Genomic DNA, 19,885 nt, shown 5'->3' on the forward strand with positions numbered 1-19,885 from the left:
AAGAAGGATAGGACATTCAAGATTTAACACGCTTAGCCGTAGAATTTTTACATTTATCAGTGAAATATCAAAAACAGGCGAATTTTTTTCTTAAACTGTCCATGATTGGGTCCGTCACCTTAGTGGATCGATTTTCATGAAACATGGCTAAGAAAACTCCCGACTAACTCAGCTTTCAAACAAAAAAAAACTAAATCTAAATCGGTTCATCCTTTCGGGAGTTACGATGCCACAGACAGACACACACAGACAGACAGACAGACAGACAAACAGACAGACAGACACGTCAAACTTATAATATCCCGTCGTTTTTGCGTTGGGGGTTAAAAAGTGATAAATACGTATGTATTTAGATATATCGGCGAAAGGAGGGCAGTAAAGTTACTAAAGTTGTCATAACTTTCCACACTAAAACGTCATTGGTCATAACTACATCGGCATTGTAGGCCTTTAGTTAAAAGCCCCTTTGATGTGTCTGCCGGTGGTCGGGAGCGTCTGTGTGACATTAATCCTCAAAGCGACTTGGAGGTAAGCACTTGGAACATACAGCAGAACTAAGTATAGGCCGGATACCTCAATGGAAGCCCTTGAACACAATGTAGTACTTTATTTTTAGAGTTAAACAAGTGTGTGATTGTAACGACAAGTGCAGTCCCACTCTGGGTTAATGCTTTCGAAGTTACACCCAATGTATACGTACTCACATGTACTGAATATAAGAAGCGTCCTGCATCCGTTGGCTCCTTGGGCGGACGACATTGGGAACAAATGCGGGATACCTCTGGATTTGATGAGACTATAGCCCATCTGAGCACAGATTAATAATAAGTTACTGAATCTGAGAGTGCTTGTATGAGATATGACAGGTCGACTGTTCGCGTTTTTGACAGGTGGTAATTGTGAGGTAACGAGAGCGGGTGGGCGGCACTTTCAGGGGGAAGCGGGAGTGGCCATACTGTACATTAGTAAGTACTCTTTATTGTACTGTGATATTACACTAATTATCAGGTTACCGGTGAATGAAAATTAAATATCAAAATTAAAAAACCTTGGGTATTTCTAAACAACTTTAGCTCATACACGTTTTAATAAATATAAGGAATATGCTAAACAAACTTATTTTATATTATATCGTGCAAACCGACGCTGTTTTGGATGACTTAACAACTAGGCTATTAATTCTAACGCCTTTCGCATCAACTCATAATGAAGCTACCATACTTCATCATCTGAAACTAGAACTCAATGAGCCATTCTCGTAATCTGATCCGACCGAATTAAAGACCCCATCGGCGTTGTTGCGGTCCGTCGCTCCACTGATTTATCGCTTATCAGCTGAACTGTAGCACATGAGCATGCAAACTCACATGAAGAGATAAGGCAATTAGTTATGATCATGGTCTTATTTCAAGACACATACCTAGTGCAGCACTTTGTTAGCTATTGCGGAAAGACACATAGTGGACTGGGGACAGCTACTTTGATTACAGTTTCGTTTTCTTTCAAACCTGTTGTTCTGGTTGTTAATACACAGGCGTTTGTATGTATGTTCAACAGTCAATAGGTAACTAAAATAAATAAAACATAATCACCAAGAGGCGTCAGTGTAGAAAGTGTCAACACAAGAATAAATTACACATGAATCTATTACCTAGACAATTAGGTAGTACTACCAACTTTTCCAAATTGCCTGATGGCAACCAAATAGCTTAGAAATCAGTCACGCGTTACAAAATACAGTATTGTAGGTAATTTGGCAGATTGACATTATTATAGTTTTAATAGTGTTCGACATTGAACTAATATTCGACATGGGCACTTTATAACAAATTGACAACGTTTAAATTCGAATGTAGAAAAAATATTCGTTGTTTAAATATAACTTTACTTATGGTTATGATTTTGACATAAAGTGCCCACTGCCCATGTCGAATACTAGTTCAGCTTCGAGCACCTTTCCCAGGCCCCGTAGCCGAATGGCATTTCTCCGACGCCAAACGAAAACGAAACGTAGTCCGGCTCTGTCGCGCCAATACGCAAGAGCGATAGGGATAGATATCTACTAGCGTTTCGTTTCGTGAGCGTTTGTGCCATTCGGCTACGCACCCAGGTATGACTACTATACTATCTCATCACTCAAACTGAACTCTTATTGCTAAGTAACTTGTCAGATTGGCAATATTGCCTATAGTTAATACAGACTAACCATTTTCATTACACCCAAGAGTCTCGAGGGTATTTTGAACTAACCATCCCAGACAAGGGACAACACATGCCTAGAATATCAAACAGAGTCGCCCTCGACTCCAATCAGTTGACGATAATTCGCTTAGGGGTTATAAATCTCTGTTACTTGGTAACGACTGTATATTCAATTACGGAGGCAAGCGCGGATAATGATATATTTGATGTAATTATAAAGGTCAACGTAATTGTGTTATCTCCTGATTTATATTTAATTTTATTAGTAAATGATTACGTTGCAGAGATTACGAAACATGCGGGTGTATCGCTGTGTAAATAGTGTGAACTTGAAATTGAGGTTAAATTATCAATGTGCAAATGTCTATAATTATATAACAGCAAAAGTTCTAGACGTAAGTACCTACCTGAAACATCTCACTTACTTAGTATTAGAACAGCATATTTGCTTTCTTCCTAAAAATATCCTATTCTGATCGTTGTTCATTGGAGTTGTCGGTTTAAGTATTCGCTTGCCAGCGTGCAGCGTCTCAGACGGTTTTCAGTAAAAAAAGTAGAGTCAGCATCAATAATCAAACAGCATATTAAAGTTCTGTGGCATATTAGATAGATATTAGAAGAACTCAACCTGTAGACAGTGTGACTATTGACGCTTTTTAGTAGGTATACTGACCCTGTTACTTTTGATGCTGGCTGTAAGTACCTATAATACAATAGCAATGAGTGACAGAAGACATTACCTATAACATCATAAATGTAGACATTGTTAACTGGAGGAAATATAAGACAATGATGGTGTGATCGTGCTCATCAGGGACCACCGCCGTCGCCGTTAATAAAGCGCAGATTAGCCTAGGCCACGAGCGGTAATGGAGTCGGCAGCCTGCAGATGAGCTTGGTTTTTACGGCACGAGCTCGGCCACCCGCAGAGGCGACACTCAGCGCCCCTCCTCATTATTTGTGGTTTCAATTCACTTTTTACGACGCTCGCCCTCTTTGCGGTTCAGCCGGTATAGCCCAAGTGACAATTTTCACGATACTTGGCGACCGAAACACAGTCTGGCTCTGTCGCGCTAATTCAGAAGAGCGATACGAGCTAGTTACGAAGCGGAAGGGATTGTTACGTTGGCTAGGTACACTGGCTACCGTCTAGAAATGACGTAATCAACTGGATGGAGTACGCGAAATGTTTGCTTTTCGCAATTGAGTAAGGTTCAAGCACGCTTCGGTCTAGATGACAGGCTTTTATTGTCGTCTGTGTAGATGGGATGGTATAACTACAAATGAACTTCATTTGGTACCTACCCTTGTGAATGGATGACATTATTAAAGGTAGCGGAATCAGCTGCTGTGATAAATTTGTTTGGGAGTGGCAGTTTTTTCAGCAACCAGTTAGGGAGAGTTTTTATTTTAGTGATTTTAAGCTTTAGGTCAGCAGTTCTCAAAAAGTTTGTACATAGCCACGTCAGCAAATTTTAATTGATCCTATTTTGTTATCAACATTTAGTAATATAAGTCGACTTTTGTAAGATATATACAGGATAATTGTTATAATTAAGAAAATATAGATACTAGAGAACCTTAATGACGAAATAAAACTTACTAAAATCTCAATTCGTCAAAAAAATCTTGGTAACAAAATGGGATAAAAAAAAACAAATTTAACTTTTTCCTTAATTTTTGTACAAACTTTTTGAGAACTGCTGAGTTATTGTTTGTTTGCGTCACATAAATATAAATTATGAAGCAAATGACTACTTACTCGCATTAGAAAGAGACAAAAAGTAGCCTATGTCACTGTCCATCCCTTCAACTATCTCCACTTAAAAAATCACGTCAATTCGTCGCTCCGTTTTGCCGTGAAAGACGGACAAACAAACAGACACACACACTTTCCCATTTATAATATTAGTATATGGATAGATAGTTCGGCGAAGATGACATTGCATCGACTGTCATATTTTCCAAAGGAGTTTTCACGGAAATCCGACATTTTTCGTGAACATACTACCTACTTGTTGTTATTGCTAATGGCAAACAAAGTTAGCGTTAAGTAAATTGTCTTCGGTTAGCGCGATAGTTACTCATGAAATAAAATAATCCATTTTCAAAGTTAGCGTTGCCAGACCATGTTTGATTGCTACTTAGGCATTTACTTGACATGTTATGTCATCAATCCAACTTTTGTTATTTTCTACCTATTTGCAAGTATATGTAATTAAGTACCTACCTTTTACCTACCTTCTAAGTGTGATGATGATGAATTTAATACCATACTATTGATATATGCCTTTTTAGACTCTTTGACTTACCTATAATCAATTATGCAGGCCACATAATTTGACGACCGGTCTGGCGCAGTCAGTAGTGAGTGTAGTGACCCTGCCTGCTGCGCCGCGGTCCCGGGTTCGAATCCCGGTAAGGGTATTTATTTGTGTGATGAGCACAGATATTTGTTCCTGAGTCATGGATGTTTTCTATGTATATAAGTATTTATATATTATATATATCGTTGTCTGAGTATTTATCCATTGGCGTTTTGGTATATTATAAGTAGTCACACGTACAGACAGATTTCCATTTATTCTTTTAGGTACCTAGTACCTATACCTAATGGATATTGATATATTAGACATGAACGACGGATAATATATGTTCAACAAGTTACTGATGTACCTAGTGAGGTTAAATTCAACTATTTATGTGGCTCGAGGTTACTTTACTATTTGACTACTCAAAGATTACCTATTAAAAACAGAATTTAACACCATTTGTATGTAGTACTTAGTCTTGCTTTTTCAGCTTACTCTGGTTTTGCTGGGGTAATTTTTGAATAAAAGTACAAATACCCACTCGGAAAAATATCTTTAATTTTTATAAAATCAATATCAGGCATTTTTAATTCGCACAATTTTGTACAATATACAATAAAGTTCAGATATTATTTAATTACATCTTTCCAAGCTAACAAAATAGCACAATAATGGACACATACTTGTATAAGTATTGGACAAAACTTTTTATGGTCATTGAGGACTAACAACAAAACATGGGCAAGAAACCCATTTTTTTAATTATTTACAAGGGATAAATATTTGTATGTCAACTTTGTATGAACATTGAACATAATAATATAGTTACATAATGGTAGTTGAAACACTAAAACAAAAATTATCTGGCAACATCTAGCACAACTTCACTTCTACAATGTCCTCATATAAAGTCGAGCTAGATGTATGGACTCTCGCGTCAGAACGCAAGTTGTGCTAGATAGCCAGATAGAGGCAAAATGTCCCAATGTTTGTAATTAATAATTCAATATCGTTACAATTTCGTAACTGACGTGTTTGTTATCTGTATTAGGTATTATGAATGGATGAGAAGCTCAAAAAGCTGTGTCGAACACTGAGACTGAAACGAGACATCTTACAGTATAGGTATGCACCTACTACCTTTTCGTGGATTTTTCTAAACATTTATTAGGCAAGTTTTTCACGAGACAATTGCAAGTGTGACGGTGCTTAGTTTAGGTACCTTTAAAACTTGGGTTCGTATACTTCGTATTCAATATGCCCCTCATTCGCTCCCTGGAGAACGATTCGCTAGCTAATAGTTTGGCTATATTACCTAATCACTCATTGTCAGAGATCGGACAACTGGGCATCATTCTAAAAACATAAGGTTCTTTATTCCGTAAACGTCATACAAATGACGCCCAACTGTCCGATTTCTGCTCATAGTATTGCGATAAGGAAATGTTTCGTTCACTATGGAGTTGTTAAGCGTTTTTGGATAATCTCCCTGTGATTAATAGTGGTAAGAGTACATTTTTTGCTGATGTGATTAGGAGGTATTCGGTTAGTAATTTCTTGTTTCCAATTTATCATTAATATTATATCATATCACAGAAAGCGCCTTTCATTCAGTCACTGTCAGAGGTTGATGAGTCATACCATTTTCAAATTGATATTAAGAAATTACTATCTGAATAGAATCCTGACTCGTCTTCAGCCAAAATCCAGTTGTTATTCAATCTAGATTAAATATAAAGGTTTGATGAATTATAAGTAATTATTGGGACAAGGAATGATATTAAAACTAAACATATATGTGTGTAGGTTTACAGATAGATAGATAATTAATGAAAGTGTGACGTTTATTTGCGCTGCCAAATAACCTACAACTGTTATATCTCAAAGGTAGATTTTTCAAGTGTCAGCTCAAAATCGTGTCGTTGGTGTCTCGGTTTATCTACTTTTTAGTTAATTAAATATTGATCATACCCTTGGTAGGTATATTCATTGCCGTATAGTTCATATATCTATTTTTATTAATATTGCAAAGTTAATGTACCCAGCAGTCCGGCTTAAACTACCATTAAGTAGGAGCCATATTATTTACAAAACTGCATGTAAAATAGTAATCTTTATACATAAATTATTAGAGGCAAGAACATAAGCATCAGCAGGGTCCGACAATAAATTCGTTTTCATTCATATCAATGAGGTATTATTATATAAAATAATGTAATAAATAATGAACTGTAATTTTGGACTAAAACAGTGATCTACTTATTCTAATTAACCATACATTTCTTACTATATCATTTATAGTTCTATACTGTACAACACTTAAATCTCACAACAAATACACAACGGCTGCAGCACCGCACTGTTTATTTTACAGGAGCACGTTACTATGTACAATGTTCTGATATGTGGTATGTACAGGCCCGGGCGGGGCGCCGGCGCCGGCGCCGGGGCGCGGGCGGCAGTATCACAGGAGCGGCGCGTGGTGCAGCAGCGGCAGCGGCGGCGCGGGCGGCGCGGCCGCGCGCGCGCGTCACACCAGCGCGCCCGGCTTCACGTCCAGAGGATGCTCCGGCGACCGCCCGCCCAAACCGCCTTCTCCTTGGCTATTCTCCTCAGAGTCCGAACACGAATCTGAACTGCCCTTTTTACCTCCGTTGTGCGTTTTTACATGTTTCGCTAGGTGATCTGACCGCATAAATCTCTTATTGCACACTGGACACGCGAACCTCTTCTCTCCGGTGTGCGTGCGCAGGTGTCGCTGCAGCTCGTCGGAGCGCGTAAACCTCTTCCCGCAGAATAGCCAGTTGCACACGAACGGCCTCTCGCCTGTGTGCCAGCGAAGGTGGGCTTTTAGGTGGGACGTTTTGCCGTACACTTTCCCGCAGCCGGGTATGTGACAACTGTGAATATTCTTTTTTCTTAGATGGGCGCCCGCGGGTCCTAGCCTCTCTGCTTCTTGGCAGTTGGGGCAGTCGCACGTGGCTCGGCCGGCGTACCGGCGCTGCGACCGGGGAGAGGGAGCCTGCGCGGGCGGCGCCGGCGAGCCCGGCCCGTGCAGTCCGAACGAGCCTTGCGTAGGCAACACGGACTTGTATGCGTCTTGCAGCAGATGCGGGGCGGGGGGTAGTAAGTGAGCACCTCCGGATAGTGAATGCGTTAATTGCGAGTAGTCTTGGCCTGCGTAATTTGCCATTTGTCCTCCGACGTCTAACCATCCACTGTGCACATCCCACCACGTGCCGCCGACGGCGCCGACGCCGCCCATTTCGGCAGCTTTTAAGGCACCACTACTGCCGCCGCCGCCGACGTTGAAAGGCCACGATTCATAGGGGTGTCGGGAGTACATCGAGCCGAGACTCGCGCTGGATTCGCTTTTGCCTAAGAGTTGATCGCCAGATGACGGGAAATAGAGGTCGTTTCCATATGAAGGAGGCGCGGCACACGACGTGGGTCCTCGGCCGTAGGGGGTGCAGGCGGGCGGCTGCGAGCGCGGCGCGCCGCCACCGCCGGGCGGGGAGTGCGCGCCGGGGCTCTTCTTCCACGGGTGGAAGCCCTTGCCCACGGCGGCGTCGGCCAGCGGCGGCGGAGATTTGCTCGACAGCTTGTTGCACTGCGCCGCCAACATCGCCAGCGGCGTGCCGCGTAAGCTCGGGTGTTCCTGGAAAGACAGACAACGGATAGTTAATTAACGAGATCAAAAAAAGAAGTCCTACGAGTTTAATTATCATCAACGGTGGGTTTAGACCGTGAGAACAAGCCCGATGTGTCGACTAAGATTTATGGCCTAATTTATATGGGAACTAACGTGGTGTTCGGCTCGTGCCCCGGGCGCTGAGAAATAATATAAATAAATTATGAGATGGTTGTAGTGTATTTACAATTAGGCGGCGGTGACAGCTCCCGGCCGCTACCGCGAGCCGCGGGACGTCGTAATTAATAAACGCTACCCGAGTCACTGGCCTTACAATATTTATTATCTATCATTTTAAATATCGTTTTAATGATCTCAACTTTTCTCATACTAAATATGTACTTAGACAAGTAATATTTTAGAATAGGTAATCATTCTGTATTTATTCAAACTTATTTGACTGTGATTAGACTAGGTATGTAAATCTACATGCATTAACAATTAGGCGTATAGGCACCGCATTCATAAATAAAATCAGATCCCTAAGCACGTATAAAGCTAGAATAAGGGTGTAAAGCATAATCCATTCACCGTTGTTCATTTCAGCGAGTTGAAAATAAAGGTGAGCACACAAGGAACATCCGACCGGATATTTCACCCCAGCATGAGACACAAAGCGCCGATAAAAAAGTTCCATTGTGAGCAATAATAATATAATCCAGGGATCCGACACCGGGGAACGGGGTGCGGCCACGCCCTGTACATTGTGATTGGCGCAGCTGTCGTGCCGTGTGTACGCGCCCTTATTTTTAAAACTTGGAAAACTGAGCCAGCGAATACTTGGAACTAACTTAATGAACATTGAACATTTTATGAACTAGAATCATGCTATGTTCGGAAAATTACCCATAAAACCTACAAAGATTACTATAGGTCTCTGTTTCTTTTTGTTCACCAATCAGACTCGAGTTTTTTGTGGAGATTTGTGCTAAATGTTAGAATAATAAGAGTATTTCTCACAAATGTGAAGGATGATGTTTTAATATGTTTTTTAACAATTGTAAATAAGCAGCTACAGACGTTAAGACAGGTTTATCTCGTGATCATAGATATGAGTAGATGTAGGCCAACGGCGGCATAAATACAACTGCCCATAGCCCATGACAATTACGATTAGCATAAAAATAGTTATTTGTTATACAAGGGGGCAAAGTTGTATTTTAACGCCGAGTGTGGAATTGAGAAACGAGCAAGTGAAAGGATTCTATAGTTGAACCACGAGCGAAGCGAGTGGTTCGAGAATAGAATCCTGAACTTGCGAGTTTTTCAACACACGAGAAGTAAAATACATTTGCACCCGAGTGTAACACAAAACTTTTCCCCTCACTATAGCGAGGAAACTACAACGCAAAAAATGTGTTTATCACTGCTTCCAGTAGTTCCACAGGTGGTAAATCATCTTTATTACTAGATTCACCTACTTTTATCAATTTTAAAGCAGTTAATTTGACTTTATTCAAGGTCAAATTACTTTACCCACTAGTGGATAAAATGCGTTTTTACTCGCTGGTATTTTAGGACAAAACACGTGTTTCCGAGCTAGTGAGGGGAAAAATAATAAAAGCATATCCGATTGCCACGGCGATACAAAGTCGTGAGACTTTACTCTTTCAGATACATGTATTTATGTAGGCAATACATAGATACATTATTAGGGTTCCCCCACATCTAGCGTCTCGCGAGCGTCGCGTCGGGCCAACTGTATGGAAAAAGACGCCGCGTTGACGCGACGTCGACGCGGCGTCAGGCTTTGCCCATACAGTTGGCCCGACGCGACGCTCGCGAGACGCTAGATGTGGGGGGACCCTTAGGTCTTTGATCTATAGGCAATCGATAATCAGTTAGCATTTATACTCGTACCCTCAATATTAAAAACGATCCACTATTTATATACTTAACCTACAACTACATATGAATGACTCAATCAAAAGGAGCTTTTATATTTCATATTTTAAATATACGTTTAATAATTAAAAATCAAAATCAAAATAATTTAATCAGCAAATAGGCCACAGGGGCACTTTTGCACTTTTAAACTAAGAAAAATCGTATTAAATATGTCAATATGTTTAAGATTCAAGGTTTAAATAGTCAAGTTAGTCGAGATGAGAACCTGCCGGCCTTTTTAAAGTTTGTTAAACTCATTTTCTGATCCATCGAGGTGTTCAATTTTAGACACATACAGACACCTCTCGAAGCAATTTTGGGATAATATTAGAAGATGAGTGGTGGTGTTCTGCCTTAGTCGGCGCTGTCATAATTACCCTAGGCATTATGCTCCATTTGGGCTGCGCGGGCGCACCAAAACAGAGTGATATCGGTAATTGGTCAACTGGCCGTCGAGATTGAATCAAACCGTGGCGCCACTCTGGCGCCGAACGCCGCATTACAATGTTGATGGCTTTTTCCTTGTCAAAAATGACGAAGATCTTTTGTCGTAAAAAATTAAATAAAACACAAAGAGATCCACCGACCATGTGAGAGTCAATGAAGCCGGGTCAGGTAGCGGGGAAGGGATAGGTTTGTTCATTAGGTGATTTTCAGTTTGAAATCGAGATGTAATTAAGGTAGGTAGAAGTCGCAGTGTAACAAAGAACGTTAAAGAATACATCTTTAATTCTTTTATAATGTCATTTTTTGACATTATTGGTTCTGAGATAGAGACTATAGAACGTTGCGCGTTGTGTTGTGTTAGAAGACACGGATGGTCATTGCGAAGATCCTTAGATGAAGGTACAGATGCCGTTCGAGTGATTATAACATGTCAATTTGATGACAAAAATACTCACAGCACAAAACAATAGAAAAACTACCAGAAAATACCACGTAATTTTCGTATATTTGCTCTAAGAGAACATAGTTACGAGAGCCAGATCATAATTAGGCGACTAGTAGAATTCGAAAGGGGACCGGATGTATCAATGACCGCGGATCGGATTACTTAATTGCAGCCTTTAAATTCAGTAGGCCAGTGGAGGAAACTCCGTGCCTGCTGTGGGAAGGCATTCTTCAATGACTTAGATTATTAAATCGTATCAGAAATCGATCAGTTGAGTTTTTTTGTATCCTAACCCACTTGGTAGTGATACTAGTAATAGTAGTGATCCTATTCTATAAGCTATCTCCTCGCATACAAATAGTCTTTCACTAAATGGTAAATTTAACTTTTTATTTTTTTTTATTCGTGAACTTCGGATTGTTTTCTATGTATAGTATGTCTAATATGTACATGTTGTCAACCGATCGTGAGAACCGGCTGATCATAAAGCTTCTGTTTCATATTTTGGCGATAGGCAAGATAGATTTTTAGCTTACTTCAGATGCGCCAAGGGAACGTGAAAGTGAAGTTTCACGTTTGACAATGAGCCCATGTTTGCCATAGTTCTTATATTGGGAATTAATCTAATTCTAATTTTATTTGTAACAACTTCAAAACTATGACGTCATTTCCTAATAATTTTAACAAAATATATTCACCAGCCAAATTTCCAATTTTCTTCCATATCGCAAATAAGTTTAATTTCGTGGCCTGTAATTAAATTAATGTGAGAACCCATAAATCGTGAGTTAAACCTCCGCGGCACCGGCGCAGGCGCATCTCGCCGCTGATTGGCTGATTTAAAATTATCCACCAAAATTATGATGAGCCGAAATGAATATTCAAGCGAAACGCTTATCCCGATGTTGTTATTAAGATGATCGTGAAGTCGTTACTAACCAAATTATATTTCATAAAATTCATAACTATACTTATGAGCTAATATTTTTAGACAACACGTTATTCGAGATAATAAGGCTTATCGACTCAGGTCGCTGAAATTAAATAAAATTATCATAATATTTGCTGATGCCAACATAAACAAATAATAATTTATAAGTAGGTTTACATGCATGGCATAAATAATGAATTACCTGATTGACCTTTTGAGTAATAACGGTTAAATCTAATAAAAATGCGTCAGCCTATTGACCTTCTTGAAGTTAATGTCCATCTTAATCTCATTAGGTTAAAATATAGTTTAGAAGAGAAGTTACTTCAGTTAAGTTTTCAAATCGTTTAAATTTCAATGATTCAAATAAATCATTCTTGTTTAGATTACTTACCTACTAGTTTTAAGGAAGAGCGGTAGGTACCCCTTACCACAGGTATTTGTTTACTTAAAAAGGGGTATCCACAACTAAAGTTATGTAAGTAACTCTTAAAATGAATAAAGAATTTTTTAATTAATTCAGTAGATACCCAGACATATACCGCTAGGCCACCGTAAGATCTAATGTGTCACTTTTGATCTTCGACACTTCTAATTTTACAGTAGAAATTTTATATCTCCCAAATCGTTCTAATTCGCGTCAAATAAGCCTGCGGCAAATGGCAGACGGCTAATTGCACAATTAGGGAATTATCGAACGCGTCCGGGGTGAAACTGTACACTGTCGAGTGTCGCCCCAGCACCCGCCAGCCGGGCTCCTATTCTAATGCAAATAAACGAGAATTATCGCCTAATAATTTACAATATGACGGGATAAGTGACTTCGTTTTGATTGTGACGTAATGCTTTGGTTTCATCTTTAAGCGGATTTTTTGTAATCCTGGGCTATGTCACCTATGTGTCTATGCAACAGCCGTGTGAAAGGGAACAAGGGAATAACAAGGATTTGACCACGTGATCCCAGATTTATTCTACCTGATTAAAAACCATCAAATATATACGATGTAATATTATTACTAATGAGGATGGGCAGCGTCACAGAGGAACTTCCGGAGGGGTTCTTGGAATCTGTTTTGTATGGACAACTACAGATACTAGAAAATTTTAGGCAACCCGTTGGGAATCGAGTTGTATCGACGCTCCGCCACTGCTATACATACATGTTTGGGTTATCGCTGACCAAGCAATATGCGTGATGTCGCAGTAAACCATTGTGTTACTGCTAAACTTGGAAAGTGGTTAATATGCTATTATAGTCAGGGACCAAACGACCTCTTTTACAAAAAGTCGTCGACATCTCTTCTAAATACCTAAAACAGGTATGGATGTGTTCCTCGTTATCTCCAGATTACGAATTGACCTGTTTTAGTTTAAGGAGGGGGGGACGGGTTGAGAAAAAGGGGGGAGAAAGATGGCGGCCGACCATCATAGATATTTATTCACATCTCGACTCCTATGGCACTAATCTGTTCGTGCAAGGTGTCGTTTGAAAGCTTATTAAACCATTATTAAACCTACTTTAATTGTTTTCAAATAACTATACTCATAACAGTAACCGTTTACGAAATATTTGAAAATATGTGTTTTTTTATCGCGCATGAGTTGCACAAGTACTAGAAAAAATGCGTCTAACTCAATAAACAATAACTTTACCGCAATTGATGTTATTATAAAATTTTCGCGTCTATTCATGCTCTTTTTAAAAATATAAGTTTCATTGGTATATGATAATATATAACCATGTAATTACGAATTTGGTTTAGCAGGAGTCACTCTGCCCGGTCGCAGAAATGGGCGCTGACCGTAGTAAAGTATTCAATATTTTTGAGGTCCTATTTTACGGATCCATATGCGAGAGGTATCGTTTCAAAGCTAATTAAACCTACTATATTTTTTTATAAATAACTATAATCATAAAGGTAGCTGTTTAGAAAATATTTGAAAATATGTGTTTTATAGACCATGAGTCGCACAAGTACCTACTGGTAAAAAATGCTTCTTAATCAATAAACAACAACTTTTCCGGAATTGATGTTAGTATAAGATTTACGCGGAATTTCGTGCGCTTTCTAATAACATAAGTTTTATTGGTGTATGATATTATATAACCAAGTAATTACAAATATGGTTAAGTAGGGGCCTCAGCGCCCGGCCACGTATGGATGCTGACCGTCGCCAAATTTTCTATATTTTTCAGATCCTATTTTATTTAACAGGAATCTTTTGAAAGCATATTATGCGTACTATCATTAGTTCTCAATAATTTTAGTTGTAACTGTAGTAGCTAACAAAATATTTGAAAATATGCATTGGAACCGATGTGAGTAAAACATGCTTCTAGCTCAATGAATTATATTTTTTCCGCAATTGATATAATAACAAAATAAACGGCGAAATGTATGACCTTTTCAAATAATAAGTTTTGTCAGTATTGCATAAACAATTAATGTTAATTTATCCATCATACTCACTGCGCACCGTCATATACATGGATGACCATTTTCGTTGCCGTGTTCATAATTTTTAAGATTGTATCTTGGTGCATGACCAATAAACAATAACTTTACCGCAAATAATGTTATAATAAGATTTACAGGACATTTCATATGCTTTCTAAAAATATAAGTTTTATTGATGTATGATATTATACAACCAAGTAATTACGAATTTGGTTTAGCAGGTGTCACTGCACCCCCGTGACGTAAATAAGTGCTAACCGTCGCCTAATTTTACGTATTTCTCAGATCCTATTTTAGCGATCAATTTGTGAGAGGTATCATTTGAAAGCATATTATGCGTACTATCGTTACTTTTTAATAATTTTAGTCGTAATTGTAGAAGTTAACAAAATATTTGACAATATGTGTATTTTTACTGTATATGAATAGCATTCGCACTGATACGAGTGAAACATGCTTCTAGCTCAATAAATTATATTTTTCTGCAATTGATATAATAACGAAATGAACCGCAAAATGTATGGCCTTTACAAAAAATGAGTTTTGTTAGTTTTGCCTAAACAATTAATGTTAATTTGTCCACCATACCCACTGCGCACGGTCAATCGTCATATAAACGGATGTCCACCGCCGTTGCCTTAATTTTATCATCATTTTACAGATTTTATTTTACTGATCAATTAAGTATATAAGTAAATTCGATACGTGATAGATTATATTTATTATGAATATACGATTAGTGAAATAAAATCTGAAAAAGGCAACGACGGTGGACATCCATTTATATGATGGTGCGCAGTAGGTGAGCTGAACAAATTCAAATTAATTGTTTATGCAATACAAACCAAACTTATTTTTTGTGTAAGTCATACATTTTCCGTTTATTTTGTTATTATTTCAATTGCGGAAAACTATAATTTATTGAGCTAGAAGCGTGTCTAATCAATGCCAATGCTATTCATGCACAGTAAAATACACATATTACTAATCAAATATTTTGTAAACTTCTACAGTTTCGACTTGAAATATTAGAAATAAAGATAGTACGCATAATATGCTTTCAAATGATACCTGTCACAAATTTATCAGTAAAATAGGATCTGAGTAACGTAGAAAATTTGGCGACGGTCAGTCAGCACCCAATATCGTGACAGGGCGCCGTGACCCCTGCTAAACCAAATTCGTAATTACTTGGTCATATATTATCATACACCAATAAAACTTATATTTTTAGAAAGCGCATGAAATTTCGCGTAAATTTTATAATAACATTAATTGCGGTAAAGTTATGGTTTATTAAGTAAGAAGCATTTTTTATCTGTATATGTGCAACTCGTGCTCGAAAAAAAAGTCATGTTTTCAAATATTTTGTAACCAGCTACCTTTATAACTATAGTTATTCAAAAATAATTATAGCAGGTTTAATTTGCTTTCAAATGATACCTCTTACATATGGATCCGTAAAATAAGAACTTAAAAATATTGAATACTTTACTACGGTCAGCGCTCATTTTTATGCGACCGGCGGAGTGACCACTACGAAACAAAATTCGTAATTTAATGGTTATATTATCACTTACCAATAAAACTTATACTTTTAGAAAGCTCATGAATAGTGGCGTAAATTTTATAATTACATCAATTGCGGTAACGTTATTGTTTATTGACTTAGAAGCATTTTTTACCAGTACTTGTGCAATTCATGCTCGATAAAAAACACATATTTTCAAATATTATGTAAACAGCTACCTTTAATATTATAGTTAAGTGTAAACAATTATAGTAGGTTTAATTATCTTTCAAACGATACCTCTCCTATATGGATCCGTAAAATAAGACCTCAAAAATATTGAATACTTTACTACGGTCAGCGCCCGTTTATGCGACCTGGAGGATAACCCCTGCCAAACAAAATTCTTAATTACATGGTTATATATTATCATATACCAATGAAACTTATATTTTTAGAAAGAGCATGAATAGACGCAAAAATTTTATAATAACATCAATTGCGGTAAAGTTATTGTTTATTGAGTTAGACGCATTTTTTACTAGTACTTGTGCAATTCATGCGCGATAAAAAAACAAATATTTTCAAATATTTCCTAAACGGTTACTTTTATGAGCATAGTTATTTGAAAACAATTAAAGTAGGTTTAATAAGCTTTCAAATGACACCTCGCACGAACAGATTGGTGCCATAGGACTCGAGATGTGAATAAATATCTATGATGGTCGGTCGCCATCTTTCCCCCCCTTTTTCTCGACCCGTCCCCCCCTCCTTAAACTAAAACAGGTCAATTCGTAATCTGGAGAGGACGAGGAACATATCCATACCTGTTTTAGGTATTTAGAAGAGATGTCGACGAAAATCGTGAAGGAGACGACTTGTGGCCAAATTGGCTCTAGACTAATTACACATGGCACAGTATATTATGTACACATATAAAATGCACATCTTTACTTCGGATATTTGTTTCGTAGAGGTACCATCTCTTACAATGTTCTCGTACAAAGTATTTCTATGTGTAAGTAGGTACAACACGATTGATAACGTAATAGGTAGGTACCTATTTAAGTACTGGTTACATGGTAATACACATAGGTATTTTATACATATATTATAGCCATTATCACTTAATTTCATGATTTATTCACAATTTTGTGAATGGTGTGGATTCGGATGTAAAGATGTATTGTATTAGTAAACAAAAAATATTAGTTTTCATTCTCGAATATAAATTTCCCTACTTATTGATTTCCAGCGAACGAGAATTAGTAAGTAGCATCAAAATACGATCATTAGACAAGGCAAGGGTCGACGCCTGTCATTCGAAACTAACTGGGGGAACTATCGATTAACTCTTCCTGTCTATGCGATGTGAATATTACAGTTAGGATTAGTTTGTTCGTTGTCTAAATCTCTTCATGACATTAAATATAAAATGCAATTACATCTAGCTATGTACCACAGCGTCATAGTTAATTTGGCACGGGGTTTTCTTGAAACAAATGACTATTGTCAAGACGGCGCTGCGCGCTGTTATTCTGATGTATGGTATGGTATGTATGTATGGTGACCACGGGGTAATTGTTCAGTACAGTATGAAGAAAATAGCGCTCAGGCTTTACGAGTAATATGAGTAAACATTTCTTTACCTATTTACCTATTTATTCCAAACAGTCAAACTAAATCGAATAAAGTTTCACAGTTTAGCAGTGGTGGTCTATTACTATCCCCGGCTCTAGAAACGAATCAAAAAACTAAACAATAAATTAAATAATCATCAGTTACTAGGTATAAGTAAAGAACGCTTCTTTATTGAGACCTATTTATTTCGAGCAGTCAAACTAAATATAATGACGTTTCACAGTTTGGCGGCGATGGTCTGTGAGTAAAGCGTGAAACCGCGTAGTTATCGTCGGCCATTAGACCGACACCACATGGCGATCGCGTCAAATTGGGCTGAAACAAATTATTTATTTAAAGGGAAATTACCGACTTGTGACGCCGTCCGACTTGACACCCGACATGTGGGGGACCGAGTTTTTGTACAGATTCGGTTATAATCTATGAAATATGGAGTCCCTACAGGACTTGTAATAGGAGACGCTTTTTTTTATATTTTCCGTGCTACATTTTTTAAAGCCAATGAGCCAAAATTCAACCATCACTTTCCTTCCGTAGAAAAGTTGACTGTGGGACATGGATTTCAACAGTGATGAGATGGGTGATGAACTAGCATTACTTATAGAAAGAAAGAAAAAATATTTATTCGGTATAAGAAAAATATAGGTACAACACAATACAAAACGAGTGAACCGCGGTATACCAAATAGGATGCCGCTCAGCGTAGACCGTGTCTAAGACATACGGCACTGATTTTCAGGGCACCCATAATTAAAACTAGACTTAAAACTAAAACTAAACTTAAAACTACGTATAACAAGATCAAACCAGACCAGACAAGGAGCATACAGATCTAAAACAGAGAGAGAAGAAAAATCAAGTATCAGAACTCATTCATAAAGAAAGCGAGAGAGAGAGAGAGAGAGAGAGAGAGAGAGAGAGAGAGAGAGAGAGAGAGAGAGAGAGAGAGATAGTGCATATTTTATAATTTAGTTATGAATGTGGCGGCAATAGTATTAAACTATTGTTGTTGGATTTCGAGTAAATACTTTTTAAAGTTACACTTCAAAGAGTTTATCGACTTATAGTTTCTTATTGGTGGCGGTAAATTATTCCAACACTTCGTTGCGGCATAACGAAAACTGCCACGAAAACGTCTCAATTTCGTAATAGTGGCACTGAAACCTGTGTGGGTAGCCGAATGCACAAACGCTTCACGAAACGCTCACGAATCGTGAGCGAATCGTGAACGAATCGTGAACGAATCGTGAGCGAATCGTGAACGAATCGTGAGCGAATCGTGAAGCGTTTGGGCATTCAGCTACGCACACTGCGCAGTTTCATGTACTTACTTGCTTACCCCCTTTACGGAATAGCGTCAGTTTATGTGACCAAAATGTTTATCGACTGTTGATCGCATCACGTCTCATCTAACGCATCAGCAATTTGGACAGATTACGTATTGTTTCTCCGCGATTATCGGAACGTTTCAATAAAATCGCCGCCTAGTCGGTAATGCGAGCGTTTAAATTTGATAAGTCGATGAAATTGTGTGGTAATGTGTCAGACATGAGCGCCCACTCGCTGTCGGGCCCTGGGGCTCCGCTAGAGCTCTGTCGAAAGTAACATTATGGCTGAGCGGCTTAGCTTTAAAAATATCTGCATATAAAAAAGTAGTGACCAGTATTTTTTTTAATAGTATTTGCACACGGCGCACTGAGTCATTATTATTTGTTAAAAACAAGATATTTCTAAATTTCAAGTAAAATAATTAATTTTTGATAAATTAAGTGAAGAATTGATTTTCTTTTGACCTGAATTATAATTATTTTGATTTTAAATCGTGTTTGCACATCGCAAACCGTCTGCCATTGCTGGCTTGAAAGGTCGCCACCAAGCTATAAAATAAAATTTAAAAAAAAACGTCCGCCATTGTTGGGTCACAGCAGGTCTTCAGTGAGACTCACTCTGTTCTATTACTACTCTGTGGTATAGATACATAACTATTGTATATAAGCAGGACCCGTAACTTTCATGCTGATGACATAAATTTGACGTCACGCTGCATATAGGATGATTCAAGAGTTTTATTTAATAATTAATCATTATTCATCATCATCAGAAGTCGGGTAGCAGGTTTCTGGGAGAGATTGAGAAGCTCTGGCAATCTCATACTATTGCCCCAATAAATTAAAAAAAATGGCAGTCGAAATTTGCCCCGCTGTACTTTATACCGTATCATTAAATTATTTGTGTCGAAGTTTAATCAAAAATCCCACTTTATCAATTAATGTAAGGTTAAGATTTTCTTTAAGAAAAAGTCCTTATAGTAAGCGACAAATTAAAGTAGGATTTTATACACAAAAAACATATTCGAAGTC

The 19,885-nt window shown here is 38.0% G+C and overlaps 1 protein-coding gene across 4 annotated transcripts in view; it reads right to left on the reverse strand.

The window, feature by feature from the left end:
- Positions 1–5,050: 5,050 nt before the first annotated feature.
- Positions 5,051–19,885, reverse strand: part of LOC125227898 (transcription factor Sp9) — a 136,865-nt gene continuing 122,030 nt past the window's right edge. For all 4 annotated transcript variants that reach the window (XM_048132298.1, XM_048132295.1, XM_048132296.1 and 1 more), the window contains one exon: positions 5,051–8,172. In XM_048132298.1, coding sequence (XP_047988255.1) covers positions 7,045–8,172 — 1,128 coding nt within the window. In that variant the 3' untranslated portion in view covers positions 5,051–7,044. The remainder of the gene's footprint in view (positions 8,173–19,885) is intronic.

Source organism: Leguminivora glycinivorella, chromosome 7 (assembly GCF_023078275.1).
Source record: "Leguminivora glycinivorella isolate SPB_JAAS2020 chromosome 7, LegGlyc_1.1, whole genome shotgun sequence".
Classification (NCBI taxonomy): Eukaryota; Metazoa; Arthropoda; class Insecta; order Lepidoptera; family Tortricidae; genus Leguminivora; species Leguminivora glycinivorella.